The sequence below is a fragment of the Lepidochelys kempii genome, chromosome 3 (genome assembly GCF_965140265.1).
Source record: "Lepidochelys kempii isolate rLepKem1 chromosome 3, rLepKem1.hap2, whole genome shotgun sequence".
NCBI lineage: Eukaryota > Metazoa > Chordata > Testudines > Cheloniidae > Lepidochelys > Lepidochelys kempii.
Window position 1 is genome coordinate 201,400,926 of NC_133258.1, and position 19,241 is coordinate 201,420,166.

General features: G+C 40.9%; 1 protein-coding gene across 10 annotated transcripts in view; it reads right to left on the bottom strand.

Annotated features, from left to right (window-relative positions):
* PLCB1 (phospholipase C beta 1) overlaps positions 1-19,241 on the bottom strand; it is a 655,431-nt gene that overhangs the window by 71,597 nt on the left and 564,593 nt on the right. For all 10 annotated transcript variants that reach the window (XM_073339660.1, XM_073339659.1, XM_073339667.1 and 7 more), the window contains exons 30-31: positions 17,037-17,094; positions 13,014-13,100 (exon numbers count right to left, since the gene is read on the bottom strand). In XM_073339660.1, the coding sequence (XP_073195761.1) occupies positions 13,014-13,100; positions 17,037-17,094 (145 nt within the window). The remainder of the gene's footprint in view (positions 1-13,013; positions 13,101-17,036; positions 17,095-19,241) is intronic.

Genomic DNA, 19,241 nt, shown 5'->3' on the forward strand with positions numbered 1-19,241 from the left:
TCAACCCTAGCAGCCATTAAACCCTACCTTGCCGAATGATTTTTACTATCTCTAACCACCACCACCAACAACAACAAAAGCCGAGTTTCTGCAGACTGGAGTGGAAAGAGAAAAATACATAATTAGCTGTACATTTTCTAATTTTGTAAAATGTTCATATATGACACTGGTGGGTGCTGCATAAGAATCTAAAGGTTAGATACCCGGTGTGTGCATTTATATTTATATCTATCTATATACATTTAAACATAGATAGATATAGATATATCTATATGTAATTTTGTGTGTGTGTGTGTAAAATATATATATATATATACACACACACACATATATATTACGCACACACAATGACATTAAAAGAACATTATTAAAGTTGCTAAGTCAAGTGCTCAATCATTGGAAATGGCCGAATGTTGCCTTAACATGGACACTCTGTATGCATTATGATACAGTCTTTAACTACACGAGCACATAATGCTATTTCCACAGGACCCTGCCTCATTTAGTGCACAAAATGCACTGTGCTTAGTTAATGAGCATCTTCAACTGTTTTTTCTCCTCATTGTTCAGTGTGTGACGCAGGCTTTTTTTACTGCACACTATTCAAACCCTGCTCTGATGACAGAATTATTTATTTCTTCATGGGGTTTTCTATGGAGCTCATCACTATAGTATCTGAGTGCTTCTGCGTCTACTAATCTACTTCCACAACACCTCTATGAGCTGAGGGGATGAGGGTGAGAGATTAGGGTCAAATGTTTCCACGAATCTTGGGTGCCCAACTTCAGACAACTGGGACCTGATTTTCCGGACTACTCAGCATGATAAAGTACTTTATCTCGTCAAAGCCCAGCTCCCAAGACATCGGTGACAAGGGTGAGTGCTCAGCAGAGCCAGCTGGAAATTTTCTGATGAAAAATATTTCTGCCAATTTCTCAAAAGCAAAACATTGCACAGGAATGTGTTGATTCTGATATTTCTTTTGCAGGAGCCAGGCAGGTTTCCTGCTGGCTCATCTGCCTACCTCCACAGCTCCTCAGGGGCTTGCCTAGCAGGTGCCCATGATTTCCGGGGCTCCCAGATGCCAGGCACCTTGGCAGTTCGCCTAGAGGCTCCTGTGGAGCTGAGGAGCTCAGGACCTCCGGACTCCTGGCAGGCTGCTAAGCAGTCAGAAAACCCTGGGAACCCCAGCTCCCCAGCAGGTCAGTTGCCAACCTACCAGGGCTTCCTGGAATTCCAGGCTCATGGCTCCTCAGCAGCTTGCTGCTAAAAAACTAGGAACCTAGAAGCCCTGACTGAGCCTTGCTTCCCAAGTGCCCCAGCTCCTTGGTGAGCCCGGGCTCCCACCTCCGGGGAGCTTGGAACACAGGGACCTTGTTTCATTTTGGAAACACTAAATTGTTCTTACTGCAGGTGTTTCCATAACAAAATATTGCAGACTTCCAGCTCCACGAGCCATTCTGAGGTTTTCGATTTTTGTCTCCATTCTGTGTATATGTTTTAATTTATTTATAGCTATGGAAATGTCACAATATTCTTGATATCTTTAGTTAGCCTTAGCTTGGGGAGTCTTCATTTACTATGATTTTTATCTTATTGGAGTGTTTCCCTATATATATGTAAGCGTAAAGCTACAATATACATTGCCATGGTAGGACTTATATAGACTACCTGAGATCTTGATTTTATAGAACTGCCAGATTTACAAAATCCAATCATTCCAATTCTTTCTGACTTTTTTGGGGGCCTGATCCTGCAGACTTAACCATGTGCTTAAAGCAACTACTTACATGCATAAATTATACATGTGCTTAAGTTTCTGCAAGACTTGCATTGATTTCTCTTGTCATAAATATAAAGGGAAGGGTAAACCCCTTAAAAATCCCTCCTGGCCAGAGGAAAAATCCTCTCACCTGTAAAGGGTTAAGAAGCTAGGATAATCTCGCTGGCACCTGACCAAAATGACCAATGAGGAGACAAGATACATTCAAAAGCTGGGGGGAGGGAAAAACAAAGAGTCTGTCTGTGTGATGCTTTTGCAGGGGACAAAACAGGAATGGAGTCTTAGAATTTAGTAATCTAGCTAGATATGCGTTAGATTATGATTTCTTTAAATGGCTGAGAAATTAAGCTGTGCTGAATAGAATGGATATTCCTGTCTGTGTCTCTTTTTGTAACTTAAGGTTTTGCCTAGAGGGATTCTCTATGTTTTGAATCTAATTACCCTGTAAGGTATTTACCATCCTGATTTTACAGAGGTGATTCTTTTTATTGTTACTTCTTTTTTACTGTTACTTCTATTAAAATTCTTCTTTTCAAGAACTGAATGCTTTTTTTCATTGTTCTTAAGATCCAAGGGTTTGGTTCTGTGGTCACCTATGCAAATTGGTGAGGATTTTTACCAAACGTTCCCCAGGAAGTGGGGTGCAAGGGTTGGGAGGATTTTGGGGGGAAAGACGTTTCCAAACAACGCTTTCCTAATAAAAATAAACCCAGATAAATGTTTGGTGGTGGCAGGGGAAGTCCAAGGGCAAAGGGTAAAATAGTTTGTACCTTGGGGAAGTTTTAACCTAAGTTGGTAAAAGTAAGCTTAGGAGGTTTTCATGCAGGTCCCCACATCTGTACCCTAGAGTTCAGAGCGGGGAAAGAACCTTGACATCTCTATTAGTTGATACTGGTGGATTATGCAGTATTATTCTATGTATTTTTCCTATTTCACCTATATTTTGATATTTCAGACAAGGTTACTGTAATAAATATAAATATTTATTAAAAACTACAGACATTAGTTTTGTAGTTCCTAACCAGCCATAAGAACGGCCCTACTGGGTCAGACCAAAGGTCCATCTAGCCCAGTATCCTCTCTTCTGACAGTGGCCAATGCCAGGTGCCCCAGAGGTAATGAACAGAACAGGTAATCATCAAGTGATCCATCCCGTCGCTCATTCCCAGCTTCTGGCAAACAGAGGCTAGGGACACCATTCCTGCCCATCCTGGCTAATACCATTGATGGACCTATCCTCCATGACTTTATCTAGTTCTTTTTGAACGCTGTTATGGTCTTGGCCTTAACAACATCCTCTGGCAAGGAGTTCCACAGGTTGACTGTGTGTTGTGTGAATAAATACTTCCTTTTATTTGTTTTAAATCTGCTGCCTATTAATTTCATTTGGTGACCCCAGTTCTTGTGTTATGAGAAGTAGTAAACAACACTTCCTTATCTACTTTCTCTACACCACTCATGATTTTATAGACCTCAATCATATCATATGAAGTATTGTGCTTCAGTCCTTGGTTTTACCTCACAGCAGCAGTTAAATAACACAAATATGGTAATTCTGATGCACAGAGATGGATATAGCTTAGAGTTCTGTATGGTTGCAGGGATCTGTCTTTGTGGAGCTCATTCCTGGAGCTGGGCCATGGTTTGAGATTACAAAGCACTATACAATATATGGTACTTATTTTAGGGGGTAATAAACACTATATTAATAAACACTAGGGTCCTGGTCTGAGCTCCACGATGGAGGAAGGGAAAAGTCAAGGGTTTCGAAACAAAAGGCAAGACTAGTGAGGAAAATTATTTCAAATTTCAAAGAGGGATGTCATAAAGAATGGAATGTTAACAGTGAACATTAAAAACTATTCAAACATTCCCTGTTAGGGCCCTTTCAATTATTTAGCTTTGGTATGCAAAAGTAATCCCCTTTGGCGAATTGCAGTTGTTCTTCTCTCATGAGGCTTTCCTTCTGGGGTTTAAACATCAGTGTTGTCTAATTCAGTAATTGGAAGCTTTTGTAAACATTCTGTCATGAATCTCTTCAAACTCATAATTGTGTTGTCATTGAGTTTCCATATCCTCAGGGCAGCCCTTCACCTCAGTTTCCCCAGATAAACTTCACACAGGCTTTCTGTGGACAAAAGTGCACCCTCCTTGGGGCCTGTGTTTATTCATATAAAAATAAACTCCAAATAAAATGCCAAGTCCCAAATTAAAGGCCAACTAAAGTCTATACAAAGCAAAAGTTTCTCTTCCTACTCCAAGGCCTTTCTGCCTGGGCCCTTTCCTGCTTTGACGGGCCACTCCCAGGCTCTACCTGCCTGGAGTCTCAGCCTCAACACCCAGGACTCTGCTGGAGTCTGAGTACCCCCACTTCATTGCAGCCTCCTGCTGCTTTTTATAGGGGGATCGCCTGATCCATACCCAGTGATCAGGGTTGGCTGGCCCCTAGGCCACCAGCCCTTGTGGGACAAGCCACCCTGCTACACACGTCAACTCATTTTTATCATTTTCAGCTCGTCTTTCTCCAGAGGTAGATGCATTAACTTCCATGCAGTGTATTACACATGGTTCTTTCAGATTAGACCTAAGAATAGAGATCCTGGCTGCTTTGGGTAAACACTGAAAATTCCACAGAACTTTTTTGTACATCCAAGAGTATGCTTCTGAATTTCAATGCTGAAATGATTACTATATATAAATAGCTTCTAAAAAGCTTTGAGATTCCTCAGTGTGTGAGATATCTTTATAGCATTATCCTGTTTACGTCAGTTGGGTATTAAATAGGCAATGTTTCTTGTCCTGGGATCATCTTAGCAATTTACAACCCCTAATCATATTGCCCACAGAAACAGTTTTGTGTTTGGGCAACATCACCAGCCTCTCTCTCTCTAGGATGTTATCTATTCTTGGGATGGGCTTTGGCAGGAAGAAGCTATATATCCACCTTCATGTCTCCTTCCTGGTCTGGTTTTCTCTTGCGTGAAGGGCAAGGTGAGTTTTATCATCTTCTCCTTTCTGTGTCAGGGAGACAATAGTCTTGGGAACAGTTAAACATGCACTAGTGTCAAAATCAATAATTACTTTATATACCTTTTAACAAATCTTTTATTAGCACATTGTTATTGCTGGCATCTGCTAGGCCCACGACTGTGAGAAAACATACCCTGAGAACTTACGCAAAGTTGGTCATTTCAAAGGACTGTCCATTAGGAAGAATCAGCTATCATAAGAGGAGATCTCTTTGTAAGTAACTGCATAATGCTAAATAGCAGAATGCTCACTGCTTTATCCCTTACAACCAATGGAGCGGATTCTGTCCTCCAACCCAACCCCTATATGCTACCCTAGTGGCATACAGGGGCAGTAAGGCACTACATTGTCATGAGGGCTGAATATGCAGCTTTATGCTGTCTCAGTGGAAGAGGGGAGGCGGTGCAGGCTGGATGTGTGCAGGAGGACCAGAAGAGGGAGTGTCCATGGTGTTGTAATTCAGCACTGCTCTAGTTGAAACCACAGGCTGTGGTACCCCTGAGTCATAATTCAGGTGGTACAAAGATGGCTTAGTTACCTTTGGCCTCAACTCCTCCCATGCTGCAGCTTCTGTGCTTGGCCTCCTGTTGGACACAGCATCATATCGATTCCAATGTTTCCAGCAGTGGACTGCTGCCTAACGCCACTGATGAACACTCACCTCTCACTCAGAAACCTCAATTTACACATTATAACAGAGACGATCTTTGGGTTTTGACTCGGAATGTTATTTTTTAAAACTTGGAATAGGAGAAGTGAGAATGCTTAAGAAAGACTGCCACACGCCGGAAGGGGCTCAGAAATATGTTAGGCAGAGAGTTGAGGTGGTGGGAGGTGCTAGAAACTGTCTAACTTGCCTAGACCATTACAAAATAATGATCTTCACAAATCAAACTTTTCAACTACATGAAATATACTCTGGACCATATGCTGCTCTCAGTCTTGCCAGTGCATTCAAGAGTGAGTCAGCTGAAATAACAAGAGCTGCTCCTGATTTACACTGGTGAAAAATGAAAACAAAGCTTGGCCTTTCAGTCCTCTCAATCTCAATTCCTTACAGCTCTCAAAAAAGTAGATTTCCTCTGGCACCTCCTACAAGGAACACCAATGAACACTAAATAAATACGTGTCTGGAAAAATGTCCTCTGCTGAAGAAAAAACAGTTTTCTTAACAATTCCCTCCTCTGGTTTTCATTAAAATAATTACTTATATTTTCTTTCTACCGGGGGTCTATGACACCCTTATTCAAAATAAATGAAGTTGCAAGTCATTAAAATAAAAGTAGAAGCATTTCGCAAATTTCCATTGAAAATTTAATGTAGGCATTTGGGCTATTTGATTTGAAAGCTAGAATTCCCAAGTGACACTTGTGTGTACAGTATCATCACGAAAAGAGATTTAATTAACATACTGAATATCGCTTCAGATTGTTACATGTATCGTTTGTGACCTGTTATCTATCTTTAGAACTGTAATGGATATTGTGCTGGAAAAATAAAGTTATTAAAAGAGGGGATCTATATGAATAAAAAGCACATGAGAAAGCTCCAGTTTTCACTCTTTTCACTTGTGAAGGCCTCTCTGCTTTTTGTGATTGAGGCTGAAGATTATGGGCAGGATTCTGACCCCACACTGGTGATGGTTTGGAGTCATTCCACTGAAGTCCGTGGAGTTTTACTTGAGCAAAACCAGTATGAGATCCAGACCAGCCTATTCAATGACCACAACACATTCTAGGGAAAGCCTAAGAATTTAACCCAAATGTGACACAAAAAAGTACACCCAAACATCAGAGCTGAGATATTCAAAGCTGCCTACAGGATTTGGATGCCCATCTCTTAGGGGTTGATCCTGTGAGCGGCTGAGAGCAACTAAGCACATGCTTTGCTTTAAACATGTGTGTAATCCCAATGAAATCAATGGAACTATTCATGTGCTTACAGTTAAGACTGTGCTTAAGCACATTGCAGGATTGAGACCAAAGTGCTCAGCACCTTGCGGGATCAAGCCCTGAGGTGGCTTTGAAAATCTCAGCCCACAGAAATTACTTTTTATAAAAATATTCTTTTAAAAAATTTGCAGTTCATTGAGACTGAGTAAATGTCATGCATGTCTCTGTGCTATTGCCTACTTAAGAAGACCCAGAGACAGTTAACTCGTATGACTCTGATGGATTTACAAGCCTAGAAAAAAAGTTGAACAATGAAAAAAAACAGTACATTATTTTAAACCCTCTGTATTCCTTCTGTGTTTTACTGCTAGGCATTGCTGTAACACATGTAGCTTAAAAGATGCAGGTTCTTAAAAGCTGTGAAATTTCTTTTTAAAATCTGGAGGGATTAAAACTATCCACTGCACAGAAAAGACTATTTGCCTCTGGGAGTAGGGGACAAAGGGGGATTAAGATGGGGAACACTTTAAGAAGGCCACTTTCTCCATTCCAGTATGAGTCTATAGCATCAAAGGTCTTTGCGAAGCCCTGCAAACTGAAATCATCACTTTGCAAAGCTCTATCCCTAAAATTTTTGGGTGATCCCATGCAGTAGAAACTCGAATGGGTCTGACAGGAGTTGGATGGAAGTGTGTCTAACCTAGCTTGTCCTGAAAGGAGGTTTGGCTTCTTACCTGGGCACTGAGTTGAGAAAATGGAGTATGGTCTTTTTGTGCAATGTGCAATGACCTGAAAACATATTGGAAGAGCCATAAAACTCCCTGGGAATTACTTTCTTCCCTGGAATTGATTTAAAGTAGCAATTCTGGGCTCTAGGAATTGATAAAGACATATCTAAAGTAATTTCAAAAGTTCTGTGAATCATATGCACTGTACATTGACTATTCTCAAAAATTAGAGAGAGAATCCTGCTGACCTTACTTTTATGAACAGCCACATTTAAATCACTTATATTATTTGCAGGAGTAAAATGAATGATTTGAAACAAAAACCACAAAATGGGTGTTAGATAACCAAGTTGCGGTCTACAAAAAAGATACTTTAAGATTGTCTGTGACTTCAGGATCATTCTCCCTTAATTGTGTTTTCAAATAATTGAATTTAACTACTGCACCTGGCAGGGGGGAAGAAGTCATCCATTGTTTTTGCAAGGCATTGTTTCAACAGGATGAAGATGCTGGAGTTACAGGAGGATTATTATTTCAGAGTTGGAGTGGCTCCTTACTTTGCTCCTTGAAAACGTGTCATTTTAAGTCCCCATAAATTTTTCAGGCATGGCCCTGGTATAAATTATTGATTAGGTATAGCAATGTATACACACAGTGGGTGCAATTAATAATGCATAACAAACTGTGAGATAATAAGCTTGTGTTTTTAAATTATTTAACATACATCAGATTCTTAACTAGCCTCTATTTATACACCATTTTAAATTAAAAGTACCTTTGCTTTTATGGTGTTTTTTTGAGGAAAAAATTATAAATGTCAGAGGTGAAAGCCAGGCAGAGCAATTTAGCAAGACACACTTGGCCATCTCTCTCTCCTCTGATTCGTGCAAACTGAACATAAGCTGTGGGAGCATGAACACAGATGATTATATCTTCCTTGCTGTGCTGAGTCTTCCTTTCTCCAGGCACTGAGGTTACCACTGAAGTCAATGGAAAGATTCCAGTCAACTTCAGCAGGAGCTGGATCAGGCTTTAACAGCGCAGGAGTCTCTCCTGTTGTGCTGCCATTGGATTTCCTCTGGCACTGCAGCATGGCATATGTGACTCCTACAATGGTGGTGAGAGTGGCAGCTGGTTATGGAGCTTATCGGCTATCTTAAAATGCTTTGGGGCAGCTTTATCTTGCATAGAAAATGTCCGGCTCTTACAGAGGGGATCATGCCATGCAGAGTGGCTGCTCTCAGACTCCGCCCCTGCATTCATGTATGAACTAAGGCATGTCATGAGAAAATACTGCTTAGCGGCATTTCTCTGCTCTATGGCTTCCCCACGCCTTTTCTGCATAATCTATGGCTGTCCACTGTTTGCATTGTTCAATTAGCTTTTCGGGTAAGTGCTATGAATTAAAAAGAAAAAGCAATAGGCAGAAAGGATGCTCCAGTCTGAGACTGGGAGTCTGGAGACTGGGGTTCTATCTACAGTAAGTGACTTGCCCAAGGTCATACAGAAGGTCTGTGGCAAGGCCTTGTCTTCCGTAGGACCTTGGACAAGTCACTTACTGACACTGTGCTTCAGGCTTTTCCATTTGTAAATAACAACACTTACCTAAGTACGTGGGGCTGAATGAGTTAATGTTTGTCAAGTGCTTTAAGGTCTTTGAATGGAAGGCACTACAGAAGTGTAAAATATTAATAATAATGTGCTCTAATGGATTGAGCTAAAAGTTGCAAACTGTAATGGGCCTGATTCTGACCCTTTCAACATCCATGACAAACCCTCATTGACTCCAGTGACAGGAAGTGCAGGGTCCATTTACTGTAACAATCAATTTTCATGCAAAAGAATGAATTCCTTGCCATATCTCATGTGGATGGAGTTTTGTCATTACAATGCAATGGGGGAGGAGGGGATGGAAATGCACTTAATTTAGATTTAAATGGATGAACAGATTATTCAAAGCAAAGACACTGAGATAAAATGACCACGCCATCCTCAAGTCCCTCAGTTGTTCTTCGATATCACAGCGCCACACATGCACGGCAGTAAGCATCCCAGATCACTCTTTGCCCTGAATGTACTAAATTCCATACTGAGGTGTAATGAACTGTGTTCCTACAGTAGCCCTCAGGAATTTACAAGAGAGGCAGCTGAAGGGGAAGAAGAGAGGGGCAGAAGAAGGCTTAATGTAAATGAATGAAATAAAGAGAGAAGACAAGGAATGGGAACGGGGAGAAAAGAGGAGGGGTGTATGAATAGGAAGTGAACAATAGAAAGCAAAAAGGAGAGCAGGTGGAGGAGAAAGGGAAAAAAGGAGTGCAAAGAAATAATTGGACTGATGGGAAATGGGGCTGTCAGGGAGAAGACAGTGGAGGCAACTATCACATAGGACAAAGGTGAACCACCCTGAATCATTATAACTAATCCACCTGGTTAAGTTATCTACCTGCTTTCAGTGGTCAATATCTGATGCTCAAGAGGAAGGCATCAATTAGAAATCCTAATGGATTCCAATTGCTACCTGGCTTTCAATGTATGCATTTGTAGGAGTAACTTTTGAACAAGCTCTCTCTGGTGTGCATTCTGTAAGATAACACTCAAGGTAGAGGACAATCAAGGAAGGATAAGGCCAGGGTATTTACTGTTCCACACACGAGCACATAGTCTTTGAATTAACAAGGCGACATTTTCCTTTGCCTGGAAGCTCTCCCACATTAGCTTGTTGGAAGTGTTTGGTATGTCCTCACACACACATATATTAGAAAAACATCCATGAGATTATTAAATTTCTAGTCTCTGCTAGACCAAAGATGAATTTGTGATCAGAGGGAGTATCGTATTATACAGATACAATGTGAAATTCTGGTTCCATTGAAGCAGAACTCCCACTGACTTCAAGGGGAATATAGTATTCAGAGGGACTGCTCCCATCCCTTTCTGCTGACAGCATCAGTTCAGGAATCAAACAAGAGTAGATGGAAGTTCAAGTTATTTTCAACTATAAGCCAAGCAGTTGAAAAAGTACAAAGTAGCCCTGTGTCTAGGACTTGTTTAGGGGAAAAAAAATCTGTACTGATTTATTATTCTACTGACTTCAGTGGGGTATATAAAGGTGTAAATCAGTGGTGAATGTGGTGCCTTAGTCTAGAAAAATTATTTTTTAAAACCCAAAGGCCTTTATCTGTGGCATACCTTTCTACAGGATTTCTGCATTTTTAAAAAAGATTTAAAACCTCAGCTATTTAGTGCAAAATTCTCTCTAGTTTCCTAGAGAATTTACAATACAGGAAATTACAAACTTACACTTATCAAACTACCAAGCCCTGCTGCAAACATAATGGCTAAGACTGCAATAATCTTTTTTTCTATGACTGGGCTCTGCATGTAAAGTCATAATACAAGAAGTTTTGTGAGTCACTGCTAAGTAACTAAGTAAAATGATGAATGGATGGAAGGGTGTCCCCAGTGACATTATTGGCAGGAGCACACAAAGCTAATGCTATCCCTAAACATATTAGGCTGTTTAGGGACTGATCCTGCATTGCTTATGTACCCATAAACTCCCATTGACTTACATTAGCATTAATTTTGATGGGAGCTTTGGATACACAAATAATGCATGTCTGGGTACTTAGAGAAATACCTCTGGAAAGGGTACAGAGTACATATTTGTGTCTGCACCTTTCAAACACCTACAACTGGGGAAACTTTTGATCTACTGCTTATTAATGCCCTGCTAATAAGGGAGCTTGGCTTTGAATACGAAGCAAAAAATAAACTGTTTATACAATGAATTGTTGTTTTGCACTAAATCTTTTGGCCCAAGTAAAAGCTATGCACAGTCCTGAAATCATTTCCATTATGCGGTAAAGGGTAGGATACAGATCCCGTGGTGCACTACAGAGCACAACACTATGCTGGCTCTCAAGGCAGGACCTTGAAAGTGGAGGTTAAATGCATTGTCAATGGGTCACTGACTACAGAGAGGATCTAGCCAAAGCCCATATAAAGGCAGAGTTGCCTCATGCCCTGTCCTGAGGTTGTGGATGTGAATGTGCGTGGGAGAATTCTAATCCTGCCAAGCCTGCACATGATCCTTCTCTCTGCATGCAAGTCATACAATTGTGGTAGGAGTGAGTCCAGAGTTCAGATCTGCTACTACTTTACTAAGAAATACAGTAGCAGCCTTGAGATTAAAAAAAGAAGGAAAGAAGTTAATCAAGAGTTTGTATAAACAAGCTTATCAAACCATAGCCTTAGAATGACTGACAATGAGTTATTTTTGCATTATATTTGTGCACTTAAATTCTATTAATGTAAAAACAATAAGTTAGCGCTATTCCTCAAGAGAAGCTGGTGATCAAACACAAAAAGGAAGCATTTTAAAAGTTTAAAGAAGGTATATATTCTGATCCCAGATACCACGGCATTTACACTATCTGTTATTAATTATTATTGTTGTTTTTTATAAAGTTTATTTTTAAAATCAAAGTAGAAAATTACATGAACAAAAATATGTTATTTTTAGAAACGTACTAAGTTTATCATTTATCACCCATTAGCTGTTAAAATAGTTACTTGATTCATTCTTTTGATATTTCACACAAATGGGAGGCCAACACTGATTAACTACTGCCAAAATTAAAATTCCTTATTACTGCCAATTTAACTGTAATACAAGCATTGGAACATTAGTCTGTAGACAGACAAGAAATTAAAATTGAAGTCTGTAACATACTGGCTCTAATATAGGAAACATGAAAGCAGAGATGACCAAAATGGTCCATGAAGAATTAGACCAGGAGGAGCACTCTGTTGAATGACACCATATTCATGTACAATAGCCTGTTGATATAATTAAGACTTCCTGAAACAAATTTTACAACATTTTGGGGGCCTAAATATGCTCCACTGGAGTCAATGGATTCCCATTGGCTTCAGCAGGACCAGGATTCAGCCCACAATCTCTAAAATAAAGTGAGAGAGAGACAGAGACAGGGAGAGATTTCAGAATACTACATGATCTTAGCTGACCTGAAGGAGAATACAAAAGATTCAGTGCACAAAATCCAGTGTAGAAAATTCTGCATATATGCCATGTTCAGCAACAGCATTTTGACATCTCATTGTTTTTCCACAAATGGAAAAACATTTATTATCATCATCTATTTTTACCGGCTTTCATTACTATCAAGAACACTTTGAGCTAAGCATGCTAAAAAGATATCTCCTTTTTTTATGCAAACTGTGTTTTGTTTTTGTACGGCTAAAGAACATTACAGCAAAGGGCACACTCTGCTGGTCAGAAGCACCCTTTACACCAGGTGCCTTTCAGAGATACTCTACAATGACTAAAAGAACGATTTAATTACAGGGGGTCAGGGTCTGAAGTGGTTACTCACTAGCAGCTTGCTATCTGACTTTTTTCATAATCTCAAATATCGGGGAACTTGTCTATGAAACTCTCACTATGCGCGGATTCTATCACACTTCTCGAGTATCAAATTAATCGATGCATACAGTAGGTGCATTTGCTGAAAAAAAGTTTTTAAAAGCACTATGTCACTGTACAAAACTCTTTACCTTGGGCTTTTCATCCAGTATTTGCTGACGAATCTCCTTGTGTTTTTCTACGAGTTTCTCCTGTCTTTTACTCTGAGCATCTTCTAGCTATAAGAAAACAGCAAAAAGTTCTGTTTCACCCAATACACAAACCTGCTTTTTTCCAATTAAAAATTCTCTAGTGACAACTGTAAACCTTTTTAATACAGCTGTGTAATCCCCTTTTTGACATGCACCAATGACTTATGTTGTTGGCAATAGTTCTTCTATGGGTACATATACCACACATGCACACTTCACAGGAGAGACAAGATGGGTGAGATAATTGGACCAACTTCTGTTGGTGAGAAAGACAAGCTTGTCTCTCTAATATCCTGGGCCTGACACGGCTACAACACTGCATATAAACTTCACAGGAGGCAATGCTCCTAAAAATAATATTTGGTCCCCATCCTGCAAGGAGCCTTGTATGGCTAATTTCTGCACCCAGAAAGAACTCTTTGCAGGGCTTGAAGAAGGAAACATCCACATATTTTTGGCTATAGTACAGAACTTGGGCCCTGATTCACCAAAACACTTAAACATGCACTTGACTTCCATGGAAATGGAACACATGCTTAAAGTTAAGCATATTCTTAAGTGGTTTCCTGTATTGGGGCCTTTGTGAGCAAAAATGACCCAGCTGTTGAATTAAAATAGTTCTACACTGAAGACCTAAAGAAATTCCTGGGAGTTTATTTTGCATATTTTTGATTTGAAAACATTTTGATCCACATTTCACAAAGCAAAATTTGGGGCTCAGTACAACATTAAGACAGCTAAAACTATAAAATAGCTAACATTTTCTCATGAATTTCCATGAAAAAAAAAAGTATTTTGCAGAGCTCTGCTTAGAATGCTTACGCATTTCAGTAGTTCTACAAACCTAATAAAGAATATACTGTAATTAAATGTTCTTTGGTTCTCAGCGTTCTTTAAGCCATCAATGCATTCTTGAGACAGCAAACCAATTTACAAAAATGTTTCTCCAATACCTGAAGGCAAGAAGCCATACACAGTTTCCATGAATAAAAACTGCACAAAGATCAAAATAAATCTAGATTCAGATAAGAAAAATAATTTAATTCCCCCAGTCATGGATTGTTCAAAAAAGACATAAAATTCTAATTTCATATACAGTAATATAGAAATAATCCGTATGGCAGTTGCACAAAAAGTTGAAATTTTAGAAGCTTCATTTAAAACTTCAGAAAAAATGGTTACTCACCTGTACAATAACAATTGTTCTTCAGGATGTTTTATGTACTTATGCATTTCATTGTAGAGTATCTACACCCAATGCACTCAAGTCAGAGGCTTTTGCCAGCAGAACCACTAGGCAGTACATGCCTAGTAGTACCTCTATTGGAATCAGGATATAGTGGGAATAAAAGCCTTTCCTAATGTGCTGATAAACAGCTTCCTGTATTGAGCCCAGATCCAAGAGACTGTACATCTTGCATAGATACAGCCTCATGATATGGGTCCCCGAAAAGGGATGGGGAAGGTAGGGTGGGGAAGGAAGTGAATTGGCCGAGAAGAAATTTCTATCCATTCACTGTAAAAGAAAGGTAGGCAGTTTCCAAATGGGCAGCCGAAACTTTGGAGATGATTTACAGTCAGTATGCTGTCTTCGACTCTGATGCCAAAATGACTGTTTTGAAGCAGAGGTCTGGTGAGAAAGGCCTGCTGTGGACAAAGCTGATGGACAACCTCTAGAAGGCTTAGATCTCTGGCTAGAATGATCTTAAAGTTCATATTGTCCCTGTGGTCTGAAATATTTCCTCTTCATCACTTGGGTACAGATACTGAGAGAGCAAAGAGTCGCACAGGAATCTTCACATGCACACCATGAACATCAGTCTTTCGAGAAAAGAGCTTAGTGCCCTCAAGTGGCAAGTTTTCTATTGCATTTTGAAGTTCCCTTGGCATTCAGGAGGCTTGTAACTAACGAGAATACCTCATTGAGATGGCTGTCACCTTTGAAAATGAAGCCATATCCGCTGTGTTGATAGCCATTTAGAGATGCCTGGGCAGTGAGGTGACCTTTAGAGGCTATGGCCAAGAACTGCTCTTTATATTCCTCAGGCAACTTATCCGTGAATTTAGAAATTGCCCACCAATTAATAAAGGAATACTTGGCCAATAAAGCCTGACAGTTCGACACTCTAATTTGAAAGTTTATGAAGGTATAGGCCTCTCTCCGGTATAAATCCAATCTCTTAAATTCCTTGTCTTTCGGGGTAGCCTTGGGGAGCAACTGCCTCAACTGTTCATTCACTGCTGTGACAACTAGAGAAACTGGGGTAGGGTGAGTGAAAAAAAAATCATGTTCTTGCTGGGAAACCTGATGTCGCCTATCCACACATTTGGCAGAGAAACAGGTATCTGCCAAATGGTCTTAGCAAGTTCCAGCAGGATTTCGTTAATGGGAAGGCTGATAATAGCTTGTGCAGATCATCTTGCTAAAGTTCCACCTGTGCTCCTAGGGAAGCCGCCACCCTCCTTCTAAAGTCTTGAAAGACCTTAAAGTGCTCAGGCAGAGGTGAAGTTGACTCAAGTGCGATGGACTCATCTGCAGAAGAGGAGGAATATCTTGGAGTTCTTCTATTGGGTCCTCTTGGTCTGGGTACTCCAAAGCAGGGTGACAGGATCTCGTGGTTCCACAGGAGCTTCACTAGTGGCTACAGGAGTTGGAAGAGGTGACTTCCTCCTGGATTGTGTAGCTGATAGAGTCCAGAGGGCCTGAGAGCAGTCCCAGAGGCCCAGTATGGCCAAAGGGGCTATAGCAGTGTTTGCGGTGTCTGTGGTGAAGGGCACCATACCAGGGCATCTGTATGAATAACTTGCTCCACGGGTCATGAATGCTAAGAGTGAGATCCGTATGGAGATCCAAAAGACCTCAGAGATAAAGGTCTATCATTGTCTGAGTCTGACGAGGAGGAAAGGTAATTCCCTCTCTTCATTGAATGGACAGGCAAGTCCAGTGGTTCCCGGTGGAGTCCTGGGCACAGGAGACACGTGGCACTGCACCAAAGGTAGGACGAAGTATCCGACGGTGCTGGTGGAAGCAGACAAGCACCACCAATGAAGGTAAATTTTCTGTTGCTGGAGCTGGTATTGGATCCACCAGTGCCGGGGTTAACGATCTCTCCAGTAAAGGAGAAAACACTGGTCTTGTTAGGCCCACTGGAGCTGGCAGCAGCAGTGCAGCCTCAGACATTGTACAGGGGGTGTTGAGTTGGCACCGGAGGACTTTTAGCACCATTTTTTGAGATCAGGAGTGCGGCCTATCTGCCCCAAAGTTCTGAACCGGCTGGGGTGGCCGCAGGAAAGGAAGGAGATCTATGATTCTCCCCCGAAATTGACTTTGGAGCCATGGCAGCTGGAGGGGCCCTCCTTGTGGGGTAAATCTTGCTCTCTCGTCCTAGGGATCAGGCTCTGAAGAGGGATGCATTGCCTTTCCAAGAAAATAAACCTTATATCACAAATCCCTCTGTTTCTTTGCCCTCATGGGGAATGAGATGCAGATACAGCACTTGTCCCTCACATGTCCCTCGCCTAAACAAACGAGACAACTTTTGTGCCTGTCAGTGATGGGATAAGGGTCCTGCACATGGCACATTTTTGCCTGGCAAAACCCTCTCCACAAAGCCTAAGTAACTAAACTATAACTATACTAAGTGAACTATAACTATGTACAAAGTGAGAAAATCCCTAAGTTGGCTCACCAAGGCTCATGAGTGCTGGGGAGCTCTAAATATCGCCATGGGTGGTGAGAGGGAACTGAGAGGAAGGTGGTGGCTATGCCCCTTTTATGCCCTTGGCTCTGTGCATGGGGGGAATGCGCCCCCTAGTGGTCTTTGGCTTGAGTGCGTTGGGTGCACATACGCCTACAGTGAAATGTATATGCTCATACTCACGCCCATGGATAACTTCCAGTCAAACTGTAATCTGTAAAAGCTGAAGATTTACAAAGAATGTAAATACAACAGATTGACGTACCCTCTTTATGTACTGCACCACTTCCTGGATATACGATCGAATCATTTCTGTCTTCTCTCTGGGGACAAGGGATTAACAAGTTATTGCAGTAGACAAAATTACATCAATATGTTTGTCAATTCAGATACATCAAATACCCAATGTGATAGACTCTGCCTTGAAGAGACAGTTCTGTCTGTCCATCCATCTGCATTTCTAAAGTGTCTAATACGTTAGAATCAGGGTGTTGGAGTTGTATCTTCAGAAACGTCCCAAAATGTCCAGATCCGTGACTTCCTGCAATGAAATTATTTTCCCTTGCTTGCCTTTAAGTCCTGATAATGTCAGGCAAGTCCTGCTCTCAGTTAGTCCTTCTGCTGTAGAGTATTGTTCCTGTTGCAGCTTCTATGTGGCAGCACTGTTCTTTTAAGTGTGGAAAATGGAATACCAAAGAGAACGCACAGGGCATCACCTGCTACGTTACCCAACATGTTATATTACGCAGTATTCCATGTCAGTGAGCAGATACTGCGGATGAAATCCAGCCTCACTGAAGTCAATGACAAAACTCTCAGCGACTCCAGTAGGGTCAGGATTTCACCCCATAACTTTACTATGTGAGCCACGGAGCTCTGGATTCAGTTGAAACATTTGAATTTTAAAGGTGCCTATGAATGGCATTGGATAGGGGCTTGCTCTACCGTGGCAGACAGCCTGGCAGGCCAAATGACTTAACAGAGCTTCTCTGCTAATGTGGTAGTTTAGCTGGTGATGTGCTGCGATACTTTGGGGGGTAGGGCACGGCTGCTTGTCTTCTGCTTTTGAACTGCATTGTCTTATTCTTCTCCACAGCAATGCTGCTGTGCCATGTTGGTTCGCCTCTCAGCTGCCACACTGACTGGACACAACAAAAAGAGGTTTCTACTGACCTTTGTCACTGGTTTTCTTTACAACCATTTTAAGTGGAGGCAGGAGAACTTGGGCGGGAATATCTCAGCAGCTTCATCAGCAGTGACCTTTTAGACAGATTTTTTTCAGGATGGCCTAGTCAGAGTTAGCACATACTGCCATAGACATGAGCACTATAGCAGGGGCAGTGCAGATACATTAGAAGTCAGTGGGACTTATGGGCCTTTGAAAATTTTACTTGTGGCAATATAGGCCCTGATTCCGCACCATTAAAATGAATGGGAACTTTGCCATTGACTTCAATGAGCACAGTATCAAGCCCACAGTGAACATGCAGTTCATTAGAGATGATGGCATGTAGTAATTTGAGTATACAGTGTAAAAGGTTTCTTTACTGTTTATGAAGTTCGCAGAGGGGAAGATAACTGTTCCCAAATGATGGACTAGTTGCAAAATTTCAATAAAATCAAGTAGCACTTAAGAGGTTAAACAGAATTTTGAATTGCTTGGTAAACCTATCTATACATAAGGGACTAAAATATGTTGCTTCCAGGCAGCTATGCAAACCCTAGAGACAGGGAAAAATTAAGAATGATAGAAAAACAAAAGCCTGCAAAGTTTGGCACGATATATTAATCTGGGCGTATTTTGATTTCCCACATTTGCAAGAGAGCATCCTCAAATCCCTACTTGGCACAGGAGGTCTTCAAGGAAACCACTGAGTTTGCACACAGGTCCTGCTACCTCTTTCAGTGGGGAGGGGCAAACTGTGTCCACTTGTTGGAACAGCTGGGGAGAAACATAATGAGTTTCCTGCTCCTTTTGCTGCCTCCACTGGATTTTCCTGTGCAAGGAGTTTGAGGGAGCCTCCTTAGGGACTTTTACCTGTCTACTTTTGAACACCTAAATTGATATTTCAATAATCTTGCGACAGGCAAATCATTTCATGTTGCAATTGATTTTACCATTAGGACATTTTTCATAATGTCTAACTGATTCTTTCCAATTTTATTTCCATGCCATTATGCCAACTTTAACCACCTTAAATAATTCTTCCCCTTTTACACTATCACTTTTTATTCCTGTTTTGTCATCTTCTCCTTAGGCTGCTTGTTAAATTCCTCTAATGTCTGTTCTCAGGTCATGCATTGTAGTCCCTTTATCTCTGTAGCCCATCTTTCATTTCTATCAATAAAAAGATGTATTTCTTTTTCCTACAACAAGAAGCTCCAAACCATACACAGTGGTGATACTATATTAAACACTGTATAATCGTGGCTTTGTGGAAAAGCCTGGGGTTTTTTTTTGTTTGCTTGG